Source organism: Chinchilla lanigera, unplaced genomic scaffold, assembly GCF_000276665.1.
Source record: "Chinchilla lanigera isolate Chin_1 unplaced genomic scaffold, ChiLan1.0 scaffold00160, whole genome shotgun sequence".
NCBI lineage: Eukaryota > Metazoa > Chordata > Mammalia > Rodentia > Chinchillidae > Chinchilla > Chinchilla lanigera.
The window spans coordinates 1,762,970-1,782,395 of NW_004955561.1; the positions used below are offsets into that span (position 1 = coordinate 1,762,970).

General features: G+C 50.9%; 1 protein-coding gene across 2 annotated transcripts in view; it reads right to left on the reverse strand.

Moving 5' to 3' along the window:
* The window catches only part of Atp2b2 (ATPase, Ca++ transporting, plasma membrane 2), a 123,973-nt gene that overhangs the window by 35,035 nt on the left and 69,512 nt on the right, over positions 1 to 19,426 (reverse strand). For both annotated transcript variants that reach the window (XM_005413071.1, XM_005413077.1), the window contains exons 8-13: positions 17,907 to 17,939; positions 16,721 to 16,780; positions 12,131 to 12,172; positions 11,143 to 11,301; positions 8,709 to 8,923; positions 3,829 to 4,071 (exon numbers count right to left, since the gene is read on the reverse strand). In XM_005413071.1, coding sequence (XP_005413128.1) covers positions 3,829 to 4,071; positions 8,709 to 8,923; positions 11,143 to 11,301; positions 12,131 to 12,172; positions 16,721 to 16,780; positions 17,907 to 17,939 — 752 coding nt within the window. The remainder of the gene's footprint in view (positions 1 to 3,828; positions 4,072 to 8,708; positions 8,924 to 11,142; positions 11,302 to 12,130; positions 12,173 to 16,720; positions 16,781 to 17,906; positions 17,940 to 19,426) is intronic.

Consider the following 19,426-nt stretch of genomic DNA (forward strand, 5'->3'; position numbering starts at 1 on the left):
CTTATGAATGACAATCTTCGGGCTCAGAGAGGTTAAGCAACCGGCTCAAGGTCACACAGGTGGTGAATGCTGGAGCTGAGGTTTGAACCCTGGTATCTTTGAACTCACAGCTGAAGCTTTTAACTATCACTCATCACCTAGGTGTAGAACATCTGGATTTAAACTCTACTAACCAAAAGGATAACTGGGGACAAGTTCCTTCCCATTTCTGGCCTCCGAGAAAAGTAAAGGGGCTGGACCAGGTGGTCAGTGTGGTCTGAGAGTCCATGTATATGAAGTCTACACAGTCTGCCTTTGTAAGTACTCATCTAGTTGTTGGTTTGTTTTTTAAAGGAACAAAGGACACCAATAAGTCATGAGATCTGGATCAAGGCATGCAGCCTGGGTGTCTGAGCGAAGCTGCAGAAAATGCAGCTCAGCCAGCTGGCGGAACTGACAGAGCAACAGTATCGACAAGGGACTGATTTTGTGGCTGCAAGAAGAGGTATCAGACCTTTCCTGAGACTCCTATCAATTCATACTCATTCACCTATTCGCCCACATATCCAACCATCTATTCATCCACCTACCCACATATCCACTCATCCCATCCACTCATCCATCCCCTCTATCCATCTCTCCATCCATCCTTCTATCTACTCATCTTATCAATTAAATATCTATACATTTATTTACCAATTTATTCACTTACCCCACCCATGTACCCTATATTTCCCAGAATCTCATGCCAGGAGCCTAAAGAAGACTCTGCTATGTCTCTTCCTGTCAAAGGTCCACAGCAAGAAGACATAGCAAGAAGACACAGAGGAGCAGTGCCTTTATGGAGGGAACAGCAGGCAGAAGCTCAGCCCTGGCGAGGGTCTCCTGTCCCAGTCTGAGCTGCCGGGCAGAGAAACTGAAGGATATCACGTGTCTTTCCTACCCATCTCCTCTTGTATGGTTTCTGGAGGTTCCACAGTTTGGCTCTCCCAGCCTGTCTGGAGGATGTTTGGACTTCTGCCTTGGACTGAGTTTCCCAGCCTCTTCTCAGTGTTTACCTGGGCCTAGCAAGGGTGCCCCCTCAGAGCCTCTGTGCCCCTTCTGGTCTTGTCCCCAAGACCACAAGGCTAATGATGCTGCAAGACTGGTTCTAATGGCCAGGAACCTGGTCTGGACACCCTGCCTCTACAGCAGGGGTTGGGGTGGGCAGTCTCGCTTTGCCACAGCTGGGCGTGTGACTTAGGGTGAAATCTCGTCCCTCTCTAGCCCAGCTGTCTCTGCTGTCTGTTTACTTACTTTTGAGCATCTGCTTCGCTAGAGATGGAATCTTTTTTTGACAGGTGAGTGATTTTATTGCTGAGTAACAACATAATGGGACTACATACTAATTATGTGCCAAGTATTGTGCTAAGCACTTTCCACTTACTAAATCATTTCATCCTCACAATACTATTATTTCCCCCAGGAAATTGGGATCAAGTAACTTGAGAGCTTAAGTAACTTGTTCATATTCACGTAGTAAGTGAGAGGCTGCAACCAGGCAGTCTGACTCCAGCACAGGAGTTTTAATCCCTGTCCACTTCCACCAGGGGCTCTGAGCCTGTCACACTGATGGATGCCAACCCACAGAAAAAGAGACCATCCAGCCAGCCTTCCTTTCAGGAAGGATTCAGAAAGACAGGAAAGAGGCCTCCTTTGGATACCAGTGTTGGAAGCATAGCGGGACCCTGGTGCCTGAGAGGTAAGTGACCTCTACTTGGGTTACAAACCAAAGACCCTAGTTTCCAAGTGCCTGATTCTCTCTGGCCTCACCAGCTGCACCTCCCCTAGATGCACTGGCTGACTCCTGGGATGTGACCCTCAGTTCCTCAAGACAGAAGTGAGGTTGGAGCCTCACTGCCATGCTCTGAAGCGCCTCACGTAACATGTTCCTGTGCAGCCAGTCCCGCAGCCCTCCTGGCAGACCTTAAGAGCTCCTTTGCTGTAACTGAAGAGCATACATCTCAGTCCAAGCCCACCCCAAAGGGCTGCACCCATGTGGCTGCCCCATTGTCAAGGCCTCTTCTGGGATTTGCCCCCACTTTTCTCTCTGCCACATCTGTGGGACAAAAATCACCAACGGAATCTCAGTTATTTTAGGAAGGTCTGAAGAACAGAATGAAGCATGCTGCTCTTCCAAATTGAAGGAAAGAAGACCAAAATGTCATCATTTCTGGCATCGCCCCAAGGGCTTTCTATCCTCTGTCTGCACGTGTTCTCTGACCTACTTTCTCCATTTGTCAGTTCCGCCTCCCTGTGCCTGTAGCTCCAGGGTGATTCGGGTACTGCTCAGCTCAGGGTGCAGGAGCTGCCTCCTGCTCCTCTTCCTCCTCCCTCATCACTTCTTGGTCGCTTGCTGCTGACTTGCATGCTCCTCCAGGATTCAGTAAAGCTTCTGGTGGCTTCCACAGTCTGACCTGATCAGGAAATCTGCAGCCAGCTCAGAGGCAGAAGGAGCGGTCAGGGCTTGGGTACATTTGGAAGGTAAACAAAAAGCTCGGCTGGTCACCCAGAGATGCACATGAGGCAGAAACGCCCTATATCTGGGTGGCATAGGCATCAGGAAGGGCAGATTCTAGGTTTCTCTTCCATCAACCAATTGCTAGTTAATTATAGAGGTGATCTGTTCTTCTAAAAGAGAGGATGAACCTCAGCATGATGAACCTGGGCTGCTTAGCTGAGACAGTGAGGCTGGTTTTACTTACCCAAACCAATACTACTATTAACAACACCAGTATCTTTGGTGGCAGACTGTTGTAAAAGTGGCTACAATTAGTTCCCTCTCTGAATCCCTACCCTTTGTAGCTCCTCCCTATGAAGTAGTGTCCATAACTCGCTCTGTGGTTGTGGGCTGGTCTCCAGACCGCATGGGCCAATAGGATATGGCAGAGGAACGATGTGTCAGCTCAGAACCCAGGGTTCCAGAAAGCCTCCACACCCCGGTTTCCTCTCAGAACTCTGTTCCCCAGACTAGCCTCCTGGAGGAGGCATGACCACACAGAGCAGAGATGAGCCAGCCCATCTCCCAGAGGCAGGGTTAGACAGGTCTACCCAGTTGAACACTGCAGATGTGCAAGGGAGCCCAGAAACCAGAAGAGCCAACTAGCTGAGCCTAGCCTTAATGCCAACCCAGGGATTTTGTGCTAAATATGGCTGGCAGTTGGTATCCACAAGAGATTGGGTCTATAACAGCAGATACCCATGGTATATGCTCAATCCTTTATATAAAATGGTGTAATATTTGCATAAAGCCTATGGAATCCTTCCATAGATTTTAAATCTGTAGATTACTCAATACAAATACTCTGTAAAAGAGTTGTATTGTTTAGTGCATACGGACAAAAAAAAGTCTATACATGTTCAGTACAGACACAACCATTGTAAGCTTGCTGGAAATTTTTCTGAATATTTTTGATCCATGATTGGTTCAGTGTACAATCAGTGCATACAAGACCTGTGGATATTCAGGGCCATCTGGACACAGTTTTAGTTTGAAGCACTAAATTTTGGAATAGTTTTTTTGTGTAGACAAGCTAACACATAAAGAGTTTATGTGTATGTGGGATCAATTTCAGGATTTAAAAAATAGTAACCTATAATAAGAACCATCAATAGTAAATAATAATAATTAACAATAACCTTTCTGGTCACACAAACATTATAGCTATTTTAAGATAAAGAGAACCGAGACGCTCATCATTCTACCATCCCAGGATCTATTGGCAAGGGTTGAACATTCCCACACAGGACCCCTGTGCCATTCCGAGAGTTGGTGCTCCCCCAGGACAGGGTGCGGCTGGACTCACTCACCAGGATCTTGGTGGTATATGCACTGTTGATGGCGATGGCATTGACCAGCAGCTCCATGGTCTTGGCATTGATGGAGCTGGGATCAGGGACCTCCTTGTAGTGCACATCACCCACATAGGCCTGCACCACGGTCATGCGGTTGGTGGTGAGTGTGCCTGTCTTGTCCGAGCAGATGGCTGTGGCATTGCCCATGGTTTCACAGGCATCCAGGTGGCGGACCAGGTTGTTGTCCTTCATCATTTTCTGGGACAAGGGGCAGGGAGAGCAGGGAATGAGGAGCTGAGTGTGAGGGAGGGTGCCGGGCACGGGAAGTGCAGAGTGGGTAGGCAGCACTGCCTCCACCCCAGGACCTTATAGGTACACAGCCCCTCTGGCCCTGCGGCCCTCACACCTGGCGGCTTCTGCTCATGCAGCCCCTTTCCTTCGCTGCTATTATGTGCACTATTTAATTTGAGTTACAGAAGTCATCTACATACTTTGTAAAAAAATAGTGGAAAAGATAAAAAACTAAGGCTGTGTCTTCCCTCATTACTTCAAGGGTTTCACTCTTAGTTCAACATAAATGACTATTCCTTGTTTGGCTAAGGGTTTCCTTAAGTGTATCATTTTTTTCTTTCTGGTGCCTGGTTTTCATTGTTACTTTAATTTCACCAAAGATAAGTTTAGCTATTTATGTGTTTGAAGATATAGGAAAACAGCTGGAAAAAATCAAAATATTGATGTCATTTCTTGGTGAGAGAATTTCAGGTTTTTATTGACTTTTTTTTATACCTATAGATTATATTTTTCTACAATGAGCATATATTATAACTTTTATAGTAAAACTCCCAAATTTTCTACACAAAAAGGAAAAGGACAAGCCATAAGCTAACACTTGGAATAGATACATCTTGCATATCAAATTCTCTCTTTTCAAATTGATAGCAAAATCATATCCTACTGTAATATTATTAATATTTTCTTCTGTCTGTCTCTTCCTCTCTGGCCCAGCTCCACATTCATAGATCTTTCCAGGTCCTCAAGCAAGTAATGCAAATAAAACTATTCCTCTCTCTCCCTCTCTCTCCTTCCCTGTCTCTCTCTCTCCATCTCCAGAGAGCTCTCAATTTATTTATTTTATTTATATTAATATGTGTGTGCAGTACATTCATCATGGGAGGTTGGAATGCGTACTGACACATTCTCTTTACATCTTTTTCCTTTTCCTCCCTTCGCCCTCCTTCCACCTCTTGAACTCTTTCCCATTTTTGAAAGATTTATCTCCCTGCTGCACATTACCTATCTTTTAATAAAACGATTCTCAGGAAACAGTTGCTCATGCAGGCCCTCCCTCCAGACTTGCCCACCCCTTTGGCAAATGGGGATGTGAAAATTGGCGGAAGGCAGAATCAGATACATCCTATTCTGGGGCTAGGGATTTGATTTCCTCAATTCTTCCTCCTCATCCCAACTGCTTATAACACAGGTTAGAATGGTTTTAATAGAAGTTTACTGGCTAAAAAGTGAGTATTGGTAGGATTATATGTTAGTGCATTTTCCCTTAAACCTTGTGATAATAGCAATAATAAATATATATTGAATGGATGAGCAACAGAAATCAGAACTTGCAAGCAACAGAACTTGCAACATACTTGAGAGTTTGTAAAACTATTTTGCATTTATTTTCTTGTCTGATGTTATAAGAATCCTGTGACACTCTGGGAAGCTGAGGAAGAAGGATCTAAAGTTTCAGGCCAGCCCAGGCAACTTAGTAGAACTTTCACATGTAACTCAGTGTGATGTCCCTGGGTTCAATGCCCAGGAATACAAAATCCACACCAAACCAAACCAAACAAAAAATCCTGTGAGACCTGAGAGGATCCTTATAGTTCATTTGGCAATGAGAGAGATCTAGGCAAAGTGGGTTGACTAGGACCACACACCCAGGGAGGCCAAAAGGTGGAGTCTGAATCCAGCCCTACTCACCCTCACAGCCTGAATTATCCTGTCCAGCCTCAGCCCATCTGCACTCTCTGCAGAGGATTTGTCTGCTGGCTTGAAGACCTCTCTGTTGGGCCTGTCTGACCAAGAGGCCACATACAGCTACTAGGCACTTGAAGTATGGCTTGTCCAAAGCACAGGCATAAAAGATACACTGGACTGGGAAGCCATTACAAAAAAAGGCATGTAAAAGAAACATTTCTTTTCTTTTTTTTTTTTTTTTTGGTTTTTCTCCGGTACCGGGAACCTAACTCACGACCTTGAGCTTGCCAGGCAGGCGCTTTGCCGCTGAGCTAAATCCCCAGCCCCAACATTTCTTTTTATGTTGATTATGTGTTGGATTGATAATAATTCAGACATATGAGTTGTGAAGGAAAAATATGGCATATTTATATTTAAAAAATTACAGTATAAGTTGCACCGCAATAAACCCCCCTCAGAATACTTGCCTTGAATACATTTATCCTAGCATTCCTGACACTTTCTGACGCAATGCTGGAAGGTTTGTTTTGTGAGTGTCTTTGGTTGTACAGTCATGGCTGTCTGAGTGTCCTGAATCAATTCAGAACGCTTAACTCTATGGCCATTTTGACTCAGGGGAGGAGCAGGAGTCCCAGTGGCAGACCTTGTAGACAAGGTGGATGAAACACTGCCACAGTGTCCATCATGCTGTCATGGGCCTGACTGCCTGTCGGAGGCCCTTGGCAGCAACATTCATTACATTTTTGATCACATTCATAAAGACACTCACGAAAGAAAACTTCTAGAGCTGCTTCGGAAAGTGGCAAGAAAGATGGGAAGAGTGTGTTTGAAGAGAGGGGAAGTATTTTGAGGAGGATCAATGGCAATGTGTCTTTTACTGTAACAATTTTAAAAAAGAATTTAAACATTCGCCATCTATTTCAATCACATTTCTATTGGGTTAAGTAAATTGTATTATTATTATTATTTTTGTAAATTGTATTATTAAAGTTAATTTTACCTGTTTCTTTTTACTTTTAAAATGATGTAGCTACTGGAAAATTTAAAATGACCAATGTGGCTCCCGCTCTGCCTTTCAGGGCTGCCCTGAGCTGTCATGACCATGCTTGGACCCTTGGTGGTGGCCCTCAGGTCCGGCTGCCTCTCCTGGGCTGCAGCTCTGTTCACCAAGCGAATGCACGAGTAGTAACATGACCTAGGCTGTCAAGGTGCCAGAGATGCAAACTGTGGGGCCTAAAATGCCCTGCGCACAGCCCCCAAGCCCACTCTGCACAGCTCTCAGGGAGCCACCAGTTCCTGGGATGGCTGTGGACCCCACTCACAGCCATGGAAGTGTCCTTCTTACCGGGCTGTGGGCCCCACAAGGAGCCAAGTGCTGTGCTCATTGGGGTTTTGGCTTGTGGGATGGAGTTTCTCTAAGAACCCTAAAACGGGGAGGCGATAAGGGCTGTATCCTTTACACAGAGCTGCCACTTGCTGGCACTGGTCCGGAGATCTCTTTTCTGTATGGAATTACATCGGCTCCCAGCCCAAATTCCGGCTCGGAAACCAACACTCACTGAGTCCTCCTGCAGCCCTGCCAATTTCTCAGGGCAAAGGCCTTCTTTGTAAACATGACTGAGCCACACCTTGAGGGGACATCTTGACATCAGGACACTGGGAAGCAGGAGCCCATGGCTCTGCCCTCAAGCTAGGGAAACCTTGGGGCTAGGGGAAGAAACGTGTGGGTGCGAGAAAGCGGGGTAACCCACAGAGAGCCAGACCACAGGGCTGGGCTCTTGGAATGTAGGCAGAATTGGGGCTTTGTCGGGATTTTTGGGGTAGGAAGGTCTCCCACCCTGAGCTTCCCCAGCAAGTGTTCATGGGCCCAGAAGTCCTCCACTTATCTGCTTTTAAAACCCTGTAGCCAGGCCTGGTGGCACAGATCTGTAATCCCAACACTCAGGAGGCTGAGGCAGGAGGATCACAGCAAGTTTGAGGCCACATGTATTACATAGTGGGACACTGTCTCAACCAAAACCCAAACTAAACCCCAAAACCAAAAAACACCCCAAAATACTTCTGATATTTTGAGCCTATATCTGAGGGAAAGGGGCTTCCATGAAATCAGACCTTTTTGTTTCCTCTTTTACACTTTAGGGAGTGACCTCTAAGTGTTGTGGTCCAAGTACTTAATAATTACTCAAATGCCTATAGCTGCGACTGCCAGGCTTCCCCATAGATTCAGTGGATGGGTGGGTTTGGCTCTCACAGTAATGCCTATATTTTATTTTTATTTTATTTTTTCTACAGTGCTAGGGATTGAACCCAGGGCCTTGTGTATATCATGCAAATGCAGACCACCAAGATATACCTATGTCGTATTTTATTTTTTAAAGTTGAGTTGACTGTCAGTAAACATCTGTAGTTCACACAAGTCCAGATTTCTGGCTTTTTCCTCTTTCTCTCTCTCTCTTTTTTTGGTTTTTTGAGACAGGGTCTTGCTATGTAGATCAGGCTGTCCTTGAACTCACTATGTAGCCCAGGCTGGCCTCAAACTCTTGGCTATCCTCGAACTCTTGGCTATCCTCGAACTCTTGGCTATCCTCGAACTCTTGGCTATCCTCCTGCCTCGGTGCTGGGATTACAGTCCTGCTTCACAGCATCCGGCCTTTCTGGCTTCTCTCAGAACACTGTGGAGAGCTGGCCATTGTGGGCCTGCATCCCTACAAGTCATGCCTGGAGTGCTGTGAAGAGGGGCCCGGAGCCAGGGTGTACTGTGATGCTCAGGGCTTCTGAAGGTGTCTAAGTTTGGGATTTGAATGCATCCTCTCTCTGAGCCCTGGGGAACTCCATGCTTCTTTCCCCTCCCCACCCCACCACCTGCCCATCCCCTGAAAGCTCCTGGTTGGGTGCTGGGCACGGTGCCCATGGCTCACCTTCACGGAGTAGGCCAGTGAGATGGTGACAGCCAGTGGAAGGCCCTCAGGCACCGCGACCACCAGCACTGTCACACCGATAATGAAGAACTTGACGAAGTACTGCACGTACACAGGCGTGCACTCGGGCAGCCACGGCTTCTTGTTCACCACGAAGGTGTCCACGGTGAAGTACAGCACCAGGATGATCACCGTGATGGCCGACATCACCAGGCCTGTGACACGGGGACAGAGGTGTGGGGTGGGGAGCAAGGGGTGTACTGAAGGGGTCTGGGATCAGGCACACCCCACCCCACCTCCCCATGTCACTGCTTCCTTGCTTCATGACTCAGAGTGAGTTCTGAGCCCTCAGTAGGCCTCAGTCTCCTTCAGTGCGATGGAGATGCACATTCACTTTCTGTGGTTTTACGAGGCTCAGATGTAGTCCAGTGAGGCATACAGAACGACTAGCAGTGCCCATGAGACCCTAACGGGTGCCCTAGAAACCCGTGATGCGCAATGGCAGGAGAGGTTGACACTATTTATTTACTCATTCACCTGACATCTACTGCATGCAGGCTCATAGTAGTTCCTTGTCCGTGAACTGGGGACACAGCAGTAATAAAGCTAGAGTCCCTGTCCTCAGGGACCTGACACTCTAGAGGGGAAGGCAATCAGGAAACAGACTCAGCAGCAAGATCATCGCAAACATGGAGAAGAGCTGTGAAGGCAAACACCAACATGAAGTGGCAGAAGGTGACAGAAGGTGGCAGGGAGGGACTGCATTAGCCATGGTGGCTGGGGTACCTTGGAGGAGGTAACATTTGAGCAGACATGAAACAAGTAGGGAAGTAGGCACCTAGTGACCTGAGGAGCCGCATTCCAGGCAGGGGAAACAAGAGGCGGCCATGTTTTGGATGAGGAAGCGGAGGCTCAGACAGGATGTATCTTGCCCTCAGCCATAGGCCAGGGAGGTGCGGTAGCAGCAGGGACACAATTGGTGCCCTGCCCACAGTCCTTGGGGTGCCACCTGCAACATCAGTGTGCCCATCTCCTACGAGGTGCAGGTGCAGCTGCAGGGGCTGGGAGCCAGCTCAAACCCTCTGCCGGAGGAGGGTGACCTGTGGGCCACTGGAGTCCCTTTGCCAGGAAGGGCCTGGAAGGGCACCCACCCCTACCTGATGCTCAGTGTCCCAAGGCCCAGCTACGTGCTGCAAGGTGGACAGGCCCTGCTTTGTGGTGCATAGTCCAGGGGCCCCAGTGATCGAGACTAGGAGCTGTCTCTGGAAATGGTTGCAGCACCAGCTCCTTCCCCTGCTGGGACCACCCTGAGGGTGTCCTCCATATGTCCTGTGCCCAACACCTCACTTCTGCTTTCAAGGCACTCAGCCCAAGGAAGAGGCAGGTGTGGGTTGTGAGCCTGGTGTAGCTGACTGCCTGCTTCTTTCTGGGCAGGGGGAGGTGTGGGGCCAGGACTGTAAAGGCCACAGACTATCATGGCTTGGGCCCCTCCCCACCACTACTGTGTCTCCCCTGAGCCCTGTGACAGTGATGGCAGTGGATGGAGGAAATCCCTGGCCCATCCCACCCTACCTCCAGCTGCAGAGCCTCGGAGCTTGCTCTGTCCCTTGCTGACAGTGGCAGAGCGGGAGCCAAGTCTCAGAAGCCTGGAGCTGTCACCAGGCCCCAAGTTTAAATATAGACAGCCAGACCTATAATTTGCCTTCCTTCTCTATGCTGTGGTGTCTATAATTAGAGCCGGGGAGACAGCTGTGGAGGAGGGAGCAGCCAGGTGGGGAAGCCTTGGCATTTGCCACATCTGCAGCCAGCAGGGGAGTTGAGGGTGCGCTGAAGGGCTGGGCTCCCCCTGCACAGGACTGGCTCCTGCTGCAGATGGAAAGCCTGGTTGTCCTGTGGGGCTCAGACAGTGGGCTTCTCCCTGGGCTCCTGCACTGCCCTCAGCCCTTTCGATCTCTTTTCTGCACTGTAGCTGGGGGAGTTATAAGTTCCAACCCACCAATCTGCTCAAATCTTTCTTGGCGACCACTGTGCTCATAAGATCCATGCGGCCTAGAACAATAAGCCCTGCAAGATCTGCTCCCTCTCCAGCCACCGGACATGCCAAGTGCTAAATGCTCTGCTTATGTAACCTCCTTTATCTCTAGCGACCTGTGAAGTAGAAACTAGTGCCACCCTCATTTTACAGACCAGGACACAAAGGCTCAGAAATTACCTGGCCAAGTTCTCACAACCATGCCGGACTAGAGAGCAGACAGCTGCCACAGAGCCTGACCTTTGATTCATTCTGTTGCCCTACTAAGTGCTGAGTGCCTGCTCTGTGCAGGACTCAGCTCAGCTGCTGCGGCAGAGCAGAGTTGGCCTTCAGGGCCATCTGTTTGGAGCCCCTCCCTTTGCAGATCAGGTGCCCAAGGCCTTGGTCCTGCTGCACACTCACCTGCCTTGCCAATCTGCACAGCCAGCTTGGTGAGCTTGCCCTGCAGCACGGACTTCTCCTTCTTGTGCATATTGGCCTTCTTCTTGTCGTCGGCGTCGCCACCCTCGGCACTCTTGAGAGGCTGCATCTCCATGGCGGCTGCCCCATCCTGCTGCTTGGCTGCAGGGGCAGAGCATGCATGTGCACACACAGACACAGACGCAGATGCAGACACAGACACAGACAGACAGGTGCGGGTCAGCCTGTAGCCAGCACACGGCCCCCACCCTACCTGCCCAGGGCAGTGCTCTCAGGGCTGGCACAGAAGCCTGGCATGGGACTTGCCTCTCCCAACTGGAGTCTCTGGTACCCACGGCACTTGTTGCCCTGAACCTGGAATCTGGGGTGCCCAGCAGCAGTGGACTGCTGACCCCATCCTGCTGCCTGAGGGGGGTCTTTGCAAGGCCAAAGACTCTACCCTGAACAGTCCCTTGTCCTTTGCTCATCAGTCAAAGAGCTTGGGTTCTCCCAGCGTGTCCTTTAAGGCATGCTGTTGGGAGGCAGCAGACAGGAGGGATAAAAGCAAGACTTCAAAAGTAGCAGAGGGTGTGCCCATGCACAGGTGCTAAGTCCCAGCCCCACTACTACGGCCTCTCCAGCATGCCGCCCTCAGAAGGCTTGTGGCCTTTGGGACAGAGATGAAGCCAGCTCTTATTCTACCCTTTTCCCTCCACCTGCAAAGCCCTGAAAGCCTCAGCTTCAAGTTTTTGACGGAGAGGGCAGTGGAGCAGCCAGAGGCTGGGAGACACTGACTTAGCAGTGTCCCCTCTCCTCACAGGCAACATGTCTTTATTCAGCTTGGCCCCCAAAGAACCACAGTGGCACCTCCAAAGACCCTGTGGGCACAGCTGCATCTGCCCTGGCTTAGCGAGTTCCTCTCCCTGGGTGTGGCGCTTAGCTTGGTGGGGAGGAGACTCGGGACACGAGAACCATGAGTGTAGAGGGTTACCTTTGTTCTGGCTGGCGTCCACATTGCCATCCTGCATTTTACCTACATGACAGAGAATTTTAACAGACAACAGAGAACAGACCACACAGGTTGGTCAGCACAAAGACGCAACAGGCCACAGACATTCACATCACAGACAGGAGGGGCTGAACTGTGTGGGAGGCCAAGGAGAGACTTGGACCGAGGGGAGCCTGGCTACCCGGTAGACGCAGGGCCTTGGGGGCTTGTGAGGGAGGGTTTCTGTGGGTCTGTGGGGATGATCTTGGCCCTGAGCATTTTACAGGTTACAGGACAGTATCTGAGGGAGAAAGGAACCAGAGTCTTCTGGTGGGAAGGAGAAGGAGAATTCCAGGCCCCCAAACCAGCCCTTTATGATAAATTTGGCTGGCATATTTGTGGGCGGAGAGGAGCAAAGAGAAATTTGTTCAGCTACTTCCTTTTTGTTTTCCTATCAAAGAAAAACGCAAACACCTTGGAGAAAGACAGCATGTGTGTGTGTGTGTGTGAGAGAGAGAGAGAGAGAGAGGGAGAGAGAGGGAGAGAGAGGGACAGAGGGAGAGAGGGACAGAGAAAAAGAGGGAGAGAGAGACTCTGGAATGGTGAGACACGTGAAAGGGTACTGAGGACAATGTATCCCCTTGTTTCTGGGTCCAGGAGGGATGATTCTGTTTCCTCTGGGTCTCTCTGTGCATGGATGACCCCTTGCCTGACATCCCTGTAGGCTGAGGGACTCCCTGGGCACCCCATCCCATTCTAGGATCTATGTTGCCTAGTGTGGGGCAGGGTTAAGTCTGGAACTCTCATCCTGCAACAAGGGCTGCTGGGGAGCCCCTGCCGAGCCTCTGCCCCGAGACACCTCCTTTCTCCAGCAGCCTCCTGTCCATAGGGCCTTTGGGCCTTGCCACCTGCAGAGGTCTGAGAAGGTCAGCCACCTAGACATCTCCCGCCAGGCCCACCAGCCGCTGAGTCCCGTCAGCCTCCATGAGCTCATCTAATGCTTGCCTTGGCTGCTCTGACAAAGGACACGCTTGCCTTGCACCCATTAACTGGTGAGAACTGGAGATGCCGAGAGGGAAGTGTCCTGCCTCTGTTTTGGTTGGGGAAAGTACAGGGCTGGCCCCAAGGTGCATGCATATTTCCACACTGCTTTCCCTTCTTCAGAAGCCCCTCAGCCCAGAGAAGGGCACTTGGAGAGGGCTGCTGGCAAGGTCGCCCAGATCTTGACACCAACTGTTGCATGGCTTCACCTTTCCTGGCCTCAGTTTCCACCTTTGTGTAACACTCCGAGTGCCCAAAGGTTCCCGCTCTAATTGCCACTCTCATGGTTCAGCCTTTGGCTGTTGATGAGGGCTGTTAGCCCCTGACATCTCACGTGGGTCCCCGCAAGGTGGGGCAGGAGGGTTGTCAAGACTGCCATTTTATAGAGGAGGACACGAGGCCAAGGGATGGTCAGAGGCAGCCTGCACTCACAGGGCAGCCTTAAAAGAATTCACAAGGGACTTGAGAATGAGCAGGCTTTCCTGGGCTGCCCAGCCCTGCTGCCCAGTGTCTGCTGATTCTGTCCCTGTTCCCCTCCTAGCAAAGGCTCAGCAGCCTGCCCCGGAGTTTAAAGAAAGAGATCTTCGCTGCTCAGATGTGAAAGTGCTGGATTTAAAAATGGTAGGGAGAAAACTTTTTAGAGCAAACAAGAATGAACAACTATTATTTTTATTTCTTAAAATAATTTTACTAACTAGGCTAAGGGGTACCAGAGGACTTGGCTTTAATAGTTTCTTTTAGAAGGCTCATAGGGGCCTTTATTTGCATTGCACATTATCAGATGTGCTAGCTGGTATGCGCACCCATTAGACCCAGCCAGCAATTTCCTCTTTTATTGCCATAGTGATTGTGTGGCCAGAAAAATAATCACCAATGCACATACATGCTGGAGGAAGGGAGCTGTGCTCTGGGAGTGCCTCAGCATAGATAGTCCAGTTTCTCAGAAGCAAAGGACTTATTTAGGGCTCTTCTTGGCCAAACTGGTGCCTGCCTGACCCTGTACCACGGTGGGTCCAGGGGGATGGGAAGTGGGATGAGATGGGGTGGGGGCTGGGGTGTTGGAGGCCCTTCTTTGATTCCAGGCACGGAGCTCCCCATGAGCCTTTTCTTTCTCAGTATCACGAGGGATGAGGGTGTGAAGAGCCAAGATTTGGGGAAGTCTGGTAAGGTGACCTGATCAACAGAAATGTCACTCTTTCTTTGTGCCTCCTCTTTCTCCTCTGAAATGGGACCACATCAGCCAGGGTGATGCTATGAGATGTTCCTTCCAAGTACAGGATACATACAGGTACTAACTATGTTTATAGCCATAACTCTGAGTGATATATTAAATAGTGACATGTGAATACATGTAAAAGAAAGCAGTAATAATAGCATCACAATGCCTCAAAAATCACTGGAACAGACCCAGGGAGGGGGACACTGTCATCCAATTTTATTTCTCCATATCTAAGTCACAAAGATGGGGCACTGTATTGAATGCTCTCTCACTTGCCTGGGTTCAGTCTCATGCCTCTGAACCTTTAATGTGTTCTCTCCTGGAGCCTGAAAGGTTTGTTCAAATTCAGATTCTCATTTAGCTGATCTGGGGCGGGGCCCAGGACTCTGCATTTCTGACAGGCTTCCAGGTGACATGGGGCCCTTGGTTTCTCTGATCACATTTTCAGTAGCACTGGCTCACAACACTATTTCCCAAATATACAATGGGGCACAGCAATGCATAGGGTCCTCCCAGAAGAGGTCCTGCTATCAAATCAGTCCAGGGGTCCCTGGATGACCAACCGCCGTGCCAGCGAGTTCCAGCTCTGAGAAGAAGAACCAGCTCGGTCCAGTGTTCTCTTAACACCCCTGAGCACGGTCCTTCCCTGGAGGGAGACCTTTTCATTTCCCTGCAATACTTACAAGACGCACCACGATGGCAAATTCTGGATCAGGAGGAGGAGCACACACTTTGGAGCCAACCTGCCTGGGACCTGCACTTAAATCGCAGCTCTGCTGCCTTCTAGCTCACTGACCTTGGCTAGTTTTGGCCTCCCGGAGCCTCGGTCTCCTCATCTTTAAAGTGGCAATAGCACAGCCTGTGTCATGGGACGTCATAAGGTTGAAATGAATGGAGAGCACGAGTCTCTGGCAATAGCGTCTGACGACAGGTTATGAAATAAAAGTTCCTCATCTTTCCCATAGTCTTGCTTGGGATACTGTGGTTTTTGATTTGCAGTTTGGAAGCAAAACTCTTTTTTTTTCTGGAACTGGCCAGCCGAGCTGGGGTCTAGATGCTTCACTCAAAGAACTAGGTGTCACCTCCTGGCTCCTCCTCTCCCAGACGTAGGTTTCCCCACATCACTCTCCCTGTCTTTGCCTCCCACATCTCAAGCTGTCCTCTTCCTCCTCCTGGACCTGAAATAGTCCTACTAAGAGTTAGCACATGGCTTCCCCAACCTAGAAGTCCTTGAGGTGCTTCTGCCATTTGCCACTGTGAAGGCAGGTGGCTTGGCCAGAGGTCTGGGGGCAGGGAATGGGAAGCTGGGCAGGACGGGGCTCTCCATGCTTTGCAGGAGTGGTGAGGGGTGCATGATATAAGGGGTGAGGATCCTGAAGCCCAGGGCCTGGTAGGCAGCTACTCAGGAAAACAAAGACCTTTGGCCCTTCTCTTGGCATTTTTGGGATAGCATGTTCATGGCCGGGCCCTTAGGGCTCTGAATTGTTCCTGAGCAACCTGGGTCACTATCATGTTATCTAAGTTGGTGACAAGGGTGCTGTCTGAGTCAAGAGAAGCCTCATCTGTTGCCTTGACTATGGGGGAGTATAGAGATCAGAAATCAGAGGCTGGAGGCAAGAGCATGGAATTCTTTTTGCCTGTGCACAGTAGGGTAAGATGCAGAGCTCAGGGATATGGGAGCCCCACCCCCACCCACTGCCCGAGGAGGGAGCAGTGAGAATGCAGAGACCCACAGACGCTCAGCACAGGCAACATCCAGAGACACCAGTCTACACCTGAGCTGGAGCCCAGGCCGTGCGGGCCAGTGTGCTCCTTGGGAGAGAAGAGGAAGTAATGTCTCCCAGTGTCTCAGCCATGCTATGTGGTGGGGCCAAGGAGTGGAGCCACCTGGGTTCCCTGCCTCCTGCCTCTGGGAGATTTTAGTGGAAGTTGAGAACCTTCACCAGGATCCAGATGCCGGCTTCAGCTCAAGTTCCGACCCCAGTTCGGCTTCTTGAAGCCACAGCAGGAGTGCACTTAGGGGAGGGCCACGCTGGGCAAGATGCTGCTTCTTGGAGCCAAATCTGAAGCCAAAGCCATATTCACTTTGAGGTTCCTTAAGGTCTAGAACCCAACCAGAGCCAGCACATTTTTGGTAGCCGGAAGCGGCGGCAGTGAGTCCCAGGCCATGGCTCCACCCTTAAGTGCCTGCCCCACGTGAAAGGGTGGCTGTCTAGGTGGCCATGCACATCCAAGGTCTGTGTGGTCCGGAAGAAGTAAAGAAAGCCCAGATTCAGGGTGGAGGAGAAAGACCCCATCACCCACACCCGAGAGAGCTTGCCATGGAGACGTACCATTGACTAGGCTGGCATTTGCACTATCTGCAGCATTTGAAGCTGCTGCACCGTCTGCTGCTGGAGGGTGGGAGGGATGGAAAATGCAGCGTGTCACAATGAGAGAAGCAACAACCACAAAGACACAAACCCACCAGTGGGGACCATGCCACTCTATTCTCAAAATCAAACCTCTACTGGAAACCAGAAACTCAAATGTGGGGGTGAAATGTTCCCATGGAGATGTCAGAGGAGTAGGGGAGGGGGCTCAGACATGGAGGCCTTAGGACGAAGCATGGAGGGCGGGCAGGTGGTGGGGGATGGCACTCTTCTGTCAGGGTCTGGGCCTGCTGGCCTAGCAGGTTGGGTGGGTCTCCTCCAGAGCGACTGCCAGGAGAGTGTCTAGCTGCTCTTTGGGGCCAGAGTGTCTGTGACTGGGCGTCAGTGCGAAGTGTCCAGGGAGAGGGACAGTAGGGGCCCCGAGCATGTGGAAGGGTATGTGCTGTCACCACCATCACACTGTGTCGTTGAACCCCGGGGAGCAGCTGCCACCGGTGGTGGTTCAGGACTGTGTCTTCCAGGTAGGCTACTACCTACTGCCACCTCTTTCTTCCTTAACCAGCACTCCAGAGAGCACCCTGGTAACCTCCAGTGAGATACCCCACCATTTAAAAGGAGGCACCAAGCATGTCTCATTTGGCCCCCGAGAAAGGCACCAGAGCCATCTCCTTCATTTAGGACTTGAGAGTGCTGAGGAAATGTGTGCAGCCCTTGTCCTCTTCACTGGTGTGGGGACCAGGGGAGAAGAGGCCCTGTGGGTAAGGGGTGCTGCTGCACCGGGACACGCTGTGTGACTTGCGGTGGGAAACAAGGGTGAGCTCCATGGGGTGCTGGTGGAGGTGTAGGGTCAGGGATAGTGAAGAGGCCTTGCAGGCTGTGCTCAGGGCTGAGGGTGTCGGATGGTGCTGGGGACATTTGGCGTTAGCTGATAGGGTGAAGCCCTGGAGGGGTCAGAGGACAGAATGGGTGTTGCTTGTCCTGCTGGCTGGCACCACACAGGACACAGAAGAGTAGCTGGGAGTGCAGAGCCTTGGCAGGCCAGGGGCTTCCTCCAGCTATGTGCTGGTCGCCTAGGGGTGGGGCCTTGTGGGAAAGGCTGCAGCTATTTCCAGAAGCCCCGTCTACCATGAGGGGTGTCTTACTGTACCTGGTAGCTGAAGGCCATCCCCCTTCTTCACACCTGTGTGATGATTTTTGAGACATGTTAATGAAGGAGAAGCACATATGGCCTCATCTGCCCACGAACACACATGCGCACACTCAGCTACACGAGTCACCCTGAAATGGGAACATGCTGTTGGCAGGCTCTAAGCTACATCATCTCTGGTTCAGATGATGGGGTGGGAGGGAAAGTGGGCCTGGTCCCTACTGGGCTGCACGCAGTGGCCTGAGATGCTGGGCCACTTCCCAAGTTCCTCTGCATGTCTCCTTCATACCCGCTTCTCCTGTGTGACACTGAGTCTCCTGACACTGTCTTGGTGGTGTGCATTCAGCATCCACCCATCCATCTGTGGGTCATCCTCGGCCCACACTTCTGGGGCAGCTGAGGATAGTCCTTCTTACTGGCATTTTCAAAGACACAGGTCTGGCCTGTGCAGATTTCTGTCTGACCCTGAGCTGGGCCCCAAAGGCCACTGAAACGTGTCTAGGCTTTCATATCCTGCCTGACCTCTCGAGTCTGCCCCTCTGCCTGCCTTTGGGCCTGGCCAACCGCCCTGGCTGCAGATTGTCTTGGTGTAGGGACTCTGCCCCGATGCCCTCTCCTGATCAGGCTCTTCTCCATCAACCCCAGCACCCCTCACTCTCCCCAGCTTGATTTCCCAGACAACAACTCCACCCACTGTTCCTGCTGGGGGTGGAGCCATAGCCACAATCTTAGGGGACACCCTAGGACAGTGATGGTGAATCTTTTAGAAGCAAGTGCCCAAACTGCAACCCAAAACCCATTTATTTATTGCAAAGTGCCAACACTGCTATTGAACCTGAATACTGAGGTTTTAGTTTAGAAAAAGCAGCTCATACAACCTGTGACGTCATTGCAGAGAAGAATCTGCATGCCACTGTGGCACACACACCCCAAGTTCACCACCACTGCACTAGGAAATGGGCTTTGCCCTAGGAGCAGGCAGCCTCACTCCCTGACCCTGGCTGTGTGCCTGAGTGGTCTATAGGACTGGAGGCAGCAGAGCTGCTCTGAGACTCAGAGAGAGACATCTGTCCTCTGCTACCTGCCTGCCAGGCCCCAGGGGTTCTGGGTGTGAGACCCCCCTCATGGAGCCTGCAGCAGGAGAACAGAGGAGCCTGGCATGGGAACGGAGGCACTCCCTGAGCCCGAGTGGGTGTCAGGTGAGGAGCCTGTCATGGTGCCTGAATCCTAGACCTGGGATGGGATTGGGACCTCCCACAGGAGTACTTTTCCTCTGCTGTATGAGGCATAGGAAGCCTTATTCATGCGTAAGGAGGCCTGTTTCCCAGTGGCGAGAAGGAACCAGAACTCAGGCAAGGTGGCAGTTCCAGGGGACTAGGAGAGGGGACCTCAAGTGGTGTATGCGGACCCGGGCTTTTGGCCATCTTCCAGGAGTCTCCTCTGCATACAGCTAGGCTGTGTGAGTGCTGGGTGGATTTCCTGTTCTGCTGAGCAGAGACAGCAATGGTGAAGGGGATTTC